The sequence below is a fragment of the Monopterus albus genome, unplaced genomic scaffold (assembly GCF_001952655.1).
Source record: "Monopterus albus unplaced genomic scaffold, M_albus_1.0 scaffold261.1, whole genome shotgun sequence".
NCBI classification, from domain to species: Eukaryota; Metazoa; Chordata; class Actinopteri; order Synbranchiformes; family Synbranchidae; genus Monopterus; species Monopterus albus.
Genome location: NW_018128141.1, coordinates 482203 through 491634, shown reverse-complemented (window position 1 = coordinate 491634; position 9432 = coordinate 482203). Strand labels below are relative to the sequence as shown.

The window sequence follows — 9432 nt, the reverse complement described above, 5'->3', positions numbered from 1 at the left end:
ATTAAACTATCTTTCCAGGCTATGAAAAACTCTTCTGACTTAGTGGAGCGCCGCCTCCTTTCCAGTTTTCGCGATGCCTGCTTTAAGGAGCGGAGTTGCGAGCTGTACCACAGGGCTAACCTCCTCTCTTTCACAGCCTTCCTTTTCAGAGGGGCAATGGTATCAAGTGTATTCTGCAGGAAGGCTGCAGTACTATCAACAAGATTATCGACTTGTGTGGGAGTAAAGTTAAGGTGGCCTCCCTCCACTGTGTTGGCAAATGGCACTGAAGTAGATAAAGATGGAATTATTTCCTTAAACTTGTCAGATAGACATCTACTATAGTGGAATTGTTTCCCATATAGAGTATAATCCATTAATATAAATTCAAAAGTTATTAGAAAATGGTCAGATAGAAGATATTAAGTGTTCAGTTTCGATGCCATACATCAGAACAAGATCAAAAGTGTGATTAAAACAGTGAGTGGGTTTGTTTACAATTTGAGAAAAGCCAACTGAGTCTAATAATTAACAGAATGCATTTTTGAGGCTGTCATTGTCAGCACTCCAGACATGAGCGGTACCAGTCTTCTTATCCAACTGTCTGCAGCAAAGTGAAAAGCATGTCACCCTCTTCCTACTAAACCCAAAACTACCAGGAGAGTGTCTATAAAATCAAACGGTGACACCATTTTAATACAAAAATCACTTTATTTGTTGTACACATTTGGCAGCGGGTTTCTGATTTGTAACGTTTGTAATCAAGTGAAACGGAGATGAACAAGAGGAAACAGCTGTGCACAGACTAACCTGCTTCACTGCTGCACACTGAGGCAGAGATCAGAAAAGCAGAGTGGGTGCCTGTGCGTTGCACTAAATCAGCATCGTTATTTATCCATTTAAAAAACAAAATCAATGACCGGTGGCTGTGACGAGGGAGCACTGTTTGAACAGAGAAGCAGCACATTGGAAAGCTGATGTGGAGCCCTGAAACTGACAGACTGTCAAAGGTCAGATGAGTCAGAAATATAACCGAAACACACGTAATACTGTTACAGGAATAAACAGCTTTCTACTGTCGCCTCCAATCAGATGGTGAAACATATAAAAATGTAACTATATTGATCTGTTTTTGGTGTTAGCAGCCGCTCAGGCTCATTGATCATTGGAACCAGAAATGTTGGCTATTAATACCTGAACTGTCAAAGTGTTGATCGACTGCTGTTCTCTGCAGTAGGTGGCTTTGTTGCCACATTGAGTTTCAGTCAGATATCAATTTGCCGGTCGTTCCACGTGTACCATCACGCCTCATCATTATTTATTAATTTCTGCCTGGGAGAAATGCTTGTCCAGGATGTTTTCAGCTTTGAAATGTGTACATAACTAAAATAGAATCATCTCTACCCGTTTTCTCTCATTTCCTTGCATATCCAAAATTTCAGGTTACTGGACTGTTGATGTCACAAATACAGCTGAGCCTCTGCATAAGCTTCCACTTCCTCTCTGCCCTGGTTGCAGGTTCAGCATCCGTCCAGGTCTCTGATGGTGCAGGGTCGAGACTTTAGGCTCTCTTCATGCCGCGTGCCATGAGGCAGGCGAACACCGTCATCACCATCTTAGGTTTGACCTCCACCAGGTCCTCGGGCAGAGCGTACACCCGGGCACCGATCTTCCTCGCCATGGAGATGGCGTACCTGAAATACAGGGAGCGTTTAGTGTCAGGCAGTGACACACTTGTGTAACTGAAACCAGTGTGGCACTCGAACCAGCACGGCCCGCCCACAGCGTGTGGAACTGAAAGGGGGCATGTTCTTCATGCACAAATCAGCAGGTTAGTCGAGATTGTTATTGACAGTTTCACAGGATCCTGCATTTGTTGCTTGTTCACAGGCTTATTCAGTGGAAACAAGAGAACCTCCGATTTAATCGTTGGTCAGAACAGGAAGTCCATTCAACAATGGATGTGCTGTTTTACATGAGCGGCCCGTTGATATTGGAGCAAATATAGGCCGTACATTTTCCACATCACCACCTGTGTGAGTGCAGGGCGACTGTGGTGGTCGGAGCGTGACTCCTCTCTGTCGGGCCCCTGACATCAGCTGCTAACGCTTCACTACCATAGATCCACCCCTCCAGACTGACACAGTACTGTGAGTAAACTGGCGTCGAGATGACAAAAGGTCCTGACCACCACCCAGTTCCGTTTTCTAAACGTACGGCCTATATTCACTCCGATATCAATGGTTGGCGCATGTAAAAACAGCACATCCATTGCTGAATGGACTTCCTGTTCTGACGAACGATTAAATCGGAGGTTCTCTCGTTTCCACTGAATAAGCCTGTGAACAAACCTGCCCCTGAGCAGCGTTTGGGAGTAACTAGTTACTGTAATTTAAGTGCTTATCTTTCCTCTGTAAGTGTAACTGATTACTGTCACCTGCACAATGTGTGTGGGCACTCAGTCTTACTGCTGCTCTGATCTGAATGACTGCAACACGCCATCTACTGTCTGACCTTGGTGTGAAATGGATCAATTGTCAACAAAGTTAGACTGGCCTGTTAACCCTTTCTACCCCCCACCCCACTGAGAATCACTGTGGCCAACAAGTTTGTCTAAAATGTAAAATTTCTGTTCCTACTTGGCATTGTTGAGTTTCTCCTCCTCAGTGAGGTCTTCTGTCTTCAGCAGGTCGTATCTGATCGATCCGGGCTGGATCGCATCGATCAGGTCCAGAACGGGCATGCTGCTGCTGATAGACCTATCCTACACACACACATACACATTTAGTTAGTTGAACATCTGCAACAATTTACCCTGTCCTTGTTTATTACAGCTCTGAAACTCCAGGGGGCGCTCTTTAACATGAACACAGCTGATAGACAGTTGTTGAATGTGTTATAAGGAAGTGGTTTTTTTTTTTAAGTGACAGTTTAGAGTTGAAAACTTGAGGAAGCATAATTTGCTCTTGAACTCTGATTTCAAGATGTTTGTGACGTGATGAGTCCGAGCACCAATTCTGTTACAGTGTAACACAAACAGAGGTACTGTTACTCTGAAAAGTACTACAAACAACTACTTTATAGTTTAATGATTTGAATTGGACCAAGAGTTCTTGGGCCAGACAAAGTACCAACACTGTAGAAATACTCCATTACATATAAAATATTGATTGTTCAAGTTAATCCATCGATGCACAGAGCTGTAGCTGGTGAAGTACTTTACTGGTTCCCAACCAGTGGAACCACTGGACTAAAGAGAAATAAAAGTTCTACTGCACAAACCTTTATTTTTTTGTACTTTTGTCTAATCTTTGTTTTCTGTGAAATGAATAACTTGTCCTCCTCTGGCCTCAAACGCTAACTTAAACAAAAGCAGCTGACCCATCCAGAGGGGGGCAACACCTCAGAGCTGAAACCTGTGACCAGGGCCACAAGCAGACACTGCTTTTCTCTGTGGCTGTTTGCACTTTAAAAGCTCACCCCAGTTTATGTAAAATGTCATTTTGAAAGGTTACTAGTAACTACAGCTGTCAGGTAAACAGAGCAGAAGTATAGCATAAAATGGAAGCACTCAAGTAAATTACCTCACAACTGTACATAAGTAGAGTACTTGAGTGAATGTACTGCTTTTCCACCACTGAGTAAAAGTGGGAAGGGCCGTTACCTTGAAGCTGGAGATGGTGGGTTTTCCTGCCTGTGTGAGCATGTCATTGACCCAGGCCACGATTGTGTCATCGGTCACTTTCTGCCCGTCGCCCAGGTCCTCCAGGATGTTCAGGGTGTATCTAAGGGAACAAGCAGCATGAACACCTGTCTTGCTGAAGGGCCCATTAGCCAAGTAATTAAACAACTAACGATCAGCCTGACAAACCATCTGTGGGTGGTTTTCATGCAAGGACAATCTCAATGTAACTACTGATTTACAAGAAGACGGTTACCTCCTCATGAGCTGCCAGAGCAGAGCGAGGGTGAGGGTGCGATTTCCTGCGTTCAGGTCCTGACCCGCGATGCCCACCAGGGAGAATTTGGCCTCATTCTTTCCCAGCTCCACTGCATAGTTGCAGTTCTCCAGCTGCAGCAGACAGGGTTTTGTACTGGTTGAGGTTCATGCTGACAGAGCTAGGCTAGCAGGATGCTAAGTATAGCTAAACAGGTTCTAGGTACATATGAAACATTTCCCAACATGCTAGTTTGTTGCAGAGACGTGCTGCAGCTCGTTGTGAAATTAAATCCTGTTGAATTTCTGCATCAGTGGAAATAACTACGTGATTGACAAAGCATCATTTTCAGTCCCAACAACGCTGGATCATCTGTGTACCTTCTTCATGTTGCTGCCCAGTTTAGGGTAGGGAGGCTTGTTGACTCTGTCCCAGTCCACTGGCACCTTGATCTTCTCGTACAGCTGGAAGATGACCAGGGCATCGTCGATGTCTCTGCAACACACACATTTCAGATCCTGTTTTGCTGTCTGTATACATTATTAGACCCCTAACAAAATGATGAGGGTTCAGGTGAGGAGCAGATGGGAGGACAGTTGGAGCCAGTTTCTCATGTTGATGAACTGAAGAGCTCTCATATAAATAAGGCTCCAGAAGGTGGGGGTCCTTACCCGTACAGGTGGTTGACACGAGGGTTGACCCCCAGCGAGTTCATCCAGTTCCTGAAGGTTCGCTCCTCCCTAGTTTCGCCTGAAGGAAAATAAGTGAACTGATTAAAACACAGAAAGGAAGGCTGGAGTTCATCTATTCCATGGCTGACCAGAGTGTAACAGCGAGGGAAGAGAGAAAACCAAGACTTTGTTCCTCTGGATGAATCAAACCACTGACCTTCGATGGAGCTCCAGTCGATGTCCTGGTTCTCTGGTTTCTTCAGAGCCGGGTACTTGTTAAACAGATTGGCAACGAAAGCCAGGTTGAGTTTAGGATTCCCACGGATGACGTCTGTTGGCATGACGAACTGTCTGCACCCGAGCCGGTCGGCCTGCTCCAACATGCACTCTGCTCGCTTCAGGTCCTCCTTCTCCTGCACAGATGACAAGGAGATGTCAGACTGTGTGACATGCAGTGTTGGGGAGTAACTAGTTACTGTACTCCACAAAATAAATGTAATTGTAATCAGTTACTAAAAAATATGCAATTAAATGACAATTGCTAATCAAAATGCTGGTGTTTCATCACATTATATTCTTTGTGGTGAAAAGCCAATATGTGTATAGAACATTCATTCTGTTACTTCCCATTTTTCGCTGTGCAGAATGCCTTGTTTTGGCAAATCTGTGGGCAACGCGACAAAGCCACTGAGGCAAATTTAAGTACACCACCATCGCGGGTAGGGTGGCCGACTATCCCGTTTAAATGTTTGTTTGGACTTTTTAGTTTTGTTGTGCATTTTAAAACATCTTTTAGAAAAGTAATAAAAATGTTATTAAAAGTAATGTTACATTACTGTGAAGAAGTACTTAATATGTAGTAAGTAATGTAACTATTTTAACAGATTAACTAGTAATATGTAATCTTCCCAACACTGGGGACATGAAGGAACCAGACAAGTCAATCGACAGAAAGCCAATCAGAAAATACTGATAATTAATTGATAGTTTTAGTTTAAACATGTATTTCTCTTACCCTGAGTCCTGACATGTCCATGGCGATGGGGGGGATTCCCTCCTCATCTCCTTTGGGGGCCACCTGGTTCAGAAGGTTGTAGTAGGCCCTCGAGTCCTGGAACAAAGAGCATGAGGTTGTTATCAAAGAAAATGGCTGCAGAACGACAGGACCTGGTCAGGTCTGTTCTTGGCTTATGAAAGCAGAGAGAGAAAACTAGTACTGATGAACTGGACCAAATGGTCTGCGAGTCAGAATCAAATGTAACAGATTGATCACCAACAACCAAAGAGGAGTTTCATGGCATCTCAGATTTGGAGCCTATTTTTAGATCTGTCAAAACATACAGTCCATTATGATATTTCGCTACAGATGGCATGGTGGGTTGTCATTCTCAGAAAGTTACAATGTGGTGTGCCCCAGGGGTCTATTCTTGGGCCACTATTATTCCTTGTTTATACCATGTATCCAACATAGTTTCCCCAATAATATTTGCAGATGACACAACTTTGATTTCACCGTAACTGGTTTAGCTGCATATGTAGAATGGTTTAAAACAAATAAGTTGCCTGAATATTTCCAAGTCCGGTTTTATGATTTCCAATGGTAAACATGCACTCTAAGATAGGTTTGGTTTGGTGTTCCATCCCTTAGTTATAGGCCTAAGCTGAGGGTCATCCCATGATGCAGAGCTCCTCTCTTCATAAAAATTTCCTTTTACAGATTTCATTTAGATACAGGGCTCCACACTCATGGACCAGTTCTTCGCACTGGGTTAAAGTGTCTAAAATTTTCTAATGCAAACCTGAAAAGGGCTCTAATTTTTGACTTATAGTTAATAGATCTTTTCTCTTTTTTCTACTTATTTACTTAATACTTAAGTATTTTTAACTGTGTAATTCTTGATTACTGTTTGTTAGGGATGGGAGAGTATACTGAAATTCAATACATCACAATATGTATCATCTTGTCTGGCGATGCATATCATGTCTCTTCGTGTTGACTTCATGTTCTGTCTTACTTATAAAAACTAAGTCACTATATCTGGTTGTTCTTTATAAAATCAAACTTCTAGAAAAGGAGAAAAAGTGGAATAAAGTATATGTATTCCACAGCTAGTCTTCCATTGTTGTCAATGAATTTTTAATTGTATCGTGACTGAATCGATTCGTACACATCGTGAATCGAATCATCACATTGTCCCATCCCTACTATTTGTTTTAGGGTAGAGGTAATCAATAAGCCTATTTTGGGCTTTTTTTCCTCTCCGTCCATATTCTTAATTGTTTTAAAATGATGTTTGTGCATATTAATTCAAATTCGCTGTGTGTGTTATGTACAAGGTGACGAACAGATCAGGGGCCCGTTTCAAGGAGGTTTTGTTGAAACTCTGAGGAAACCCCGAAATGAGGAAAACTCTGAGTTTTCGGTTTCAGAAACGGAGGTAACTTAAACCCGTGAAAGCGGGGTAAGTTAAACCTGTTTCAAAAAGAGAGGTAATCTAAACTCGGAGTCAGTTACTATGGCAACTTACTCTGTGAACCTAACCTGGTTGGGAGCAGGTTTTGTTCGGGAAACCCAGAGTTTCCTCCGGTCTCCGCCCCTTTTTAAAGTGAAAGGTGTTTAAATAGGCCTACCTCATTTAATCTTACAGTACATTCATAGATTGCACGTTTCCGTCAGGCAGAGACCAAAATGGCATGTCCATTTATAGAGGATCCTGTAGATGAGGACGCTGTATTAATTCGCAGGGAATTGAATTTACGTCGGGAGAGGATTTTGAGGCCACGAGTTGATTTTTTGTCATATCCCCATGTATTTTTATTTGAGCGGTACCGTTTTTCTAGAGAGTCCATAACATATATCAATAATCTTATCCACCCATACATCAGACACATCACCCATCGTGGCCGTGCTCTTACATCCGAGCAGATGCTTTGTGTTGCGTTACGATTTGTTGCAAACGGCAGTTTTCTTTATAACATCGGGGATGCAGAGCACATTAGTAAGGCCACAGTATGTAGAATAGTTCGGAAAGTGTGCCGCGCCCTCAAGCGCTTTCTGTGAATTTTTGTTGTGTTTCCTGGGCACAAACCCCTCAGAGCCATTAAAGAGGAGTTTCACAGGATTGCAGGTTAGTGGTATTGAATTCGTTTCAGTAAGGCTAATCTGAAAAATGATGATCAGTTAATAACATCTTGCTGTGACCTCTGGAAATAAACTAATAATTAGAAGCCCCTTCAGGATTTCCTAATGTGGTTGGATGCATTGATGGCACACATATTCCCATCAATGCACCTACATGAAAATTAAAATTCAATTCTTATATTATCACATCAGTGTTGGGTCAATTTTAAAAAAGTATTTTGATTAATGTAATAATTACTCTCCATAAAACGTACTGGATTATTTATTAATCATTACTTTACAAATCCCATATCAACCACAATAGGAATTTTAAGAAAGGGTAGACATAAAACTGCACTTTTAATTCGTACAAAAATCGGTATTTTATGCAATTACTGAAGTTACTCATTCAATTATTGAAGAATTAAGAACCATTCCTTACTTTACAAGTGACAAATAATAACATTACTAACATTAGTTAGTAATTACTTACACCGAACACTGTATGATTAAAATGTAAACGTACCCATTGACTCGGGCAGCTATTTTCCCCCAAGCTAACTCTTTCTCTTTCGCCACTGCAGCCGTGTTGTTTTTTTGTTTTTTTTTTACGAAATATGGGCTCGTACTCACTATATGCTTGTAGTAGCACATCCATTTCTGTCGGGAAAAACGCAGACCTATTTTGGCTTGGTCCTGTTGCCATGGTGACTCGTAAACTCTGAGTTGACTTACACAGAGTTGGAAAACTTGGAGTTTTCGGTTTCTTAAACCTCCTTCTTGAAACGGGCCCCAGTTCAGAAACCGTTGACGTCAGACACTGACTGATTGTCAACTGAATTTTTAAATGTTATCTTATTGTTGTTTTGGTTTTCCTGGCAGCAAAACGAAGTGAGAGAGAGAGAGGGTGATGACCTGCAACCAAGGTCATGGGGATGGTCCCTAGACCAGCAGACCACTGGGAAAGGGCGCAGTACTGTGTGTGTGTGATTACACCTTGATGTCAGAGCTGAAGTTGTTGATCTTGCCACAGCCGGCCTGCTCCAGGTGATAGTTGGCCCAACGCAGCAGCAGCTCCTCAGGGGAAAGTTTCATCAGATCCTCCAGACTCTCTCCATCAAGCAGCAGAGCGATCAGAGCTGCAGACACACACACACACACACACACACACACACACACACACACAATAAAACAACAAACAAAACAAAACAACTGGACCTCAGATGTCTTTACTGAGTCAGATCTGAAGTAACAGAATACTGTCACAGTTTATTAGTCAGGTATTCAGACTGATGCCAGTCTAATCTACAATAAGTATGAAGCTACATCCAGCAGCTGATTAGCTTAGCTTAGCATAAGGACTAGAAACGGGGGAAACTGCCAACCTGGCTCTGTCCAGAGGGGACAAAACACATTAGATCTCAGTTGTTTCATCTGTACAACAGCTCAACTGCCAACCTGTGGTTTCACACGGGGCTCATGCTGGACCATGTCCATACCAGGTCAGTGACTAGCTGGAGTCTGCTGATGTCAGTGACAAAAGTCCAAATTCTTGTTGTTACAGTTCAGGTTCTGTACAGGTGAAGTCCCTGCTACTGTTCTTTGGGTTGTACATGTACTGGAAATATATCTGGACCAAATATTAGAAAGGCCTTTGATGATAAACCCGACCGAATCAACACACACACACACACACACACACACACACACCTTCGTTCCTGCC

General features: G+C 42.6%; 1 protein-coding gene across 1 annotated transcript in view; it reads right to left on the bottom strand.

Moving 5' to 3' along the window:
* Positions 1-670: 670 nt before the first annotated feature.
* Positions 671-9432, bottom strand: part of LOC109972597 (lymphocyte cytosolic protein 1 (L-plastin)) — a 16597-nt gene continuing 7835 nt past the window's right edge. The window contains exons 9-18 of the mRNA XM_020621566.1: positions 9412-9432; positions 8706-8848; positions 5604-5699; positions 4806-5001; positions 4589-4667; positions 4298-4412; positions 3918-4051; positions 3644-3764; positions 2619-2743; positions 671-1673 (exon numbers count right to left, since the gene is read on the bottom strand). The exon at positions 9412-9432 is cut by the window's right edge and continues 142 nt beyond it. Coding sequence (XP_020477222.1) covers positions 1541-1673; positions 2619-2743; positions 3644-3764; positions 3918-4051; positions 4298-4412; positions 4589-4667; positions 4806-5001; positions 5604-5699; positions 8706-8848; positions 9412-9432 — 1163 coding nt within the window. The 3' untranslated portion in view covers positions 671-1540. The remainder of the gene's footprint in view (positions 1674-2618; positions 2744-3643; positions 3765-3917; positions 4052-4297; positions 4413-4588; positions 4668-4805; positions 5002-5603; positions 5700-8705; positions 8849-9411) is intronic.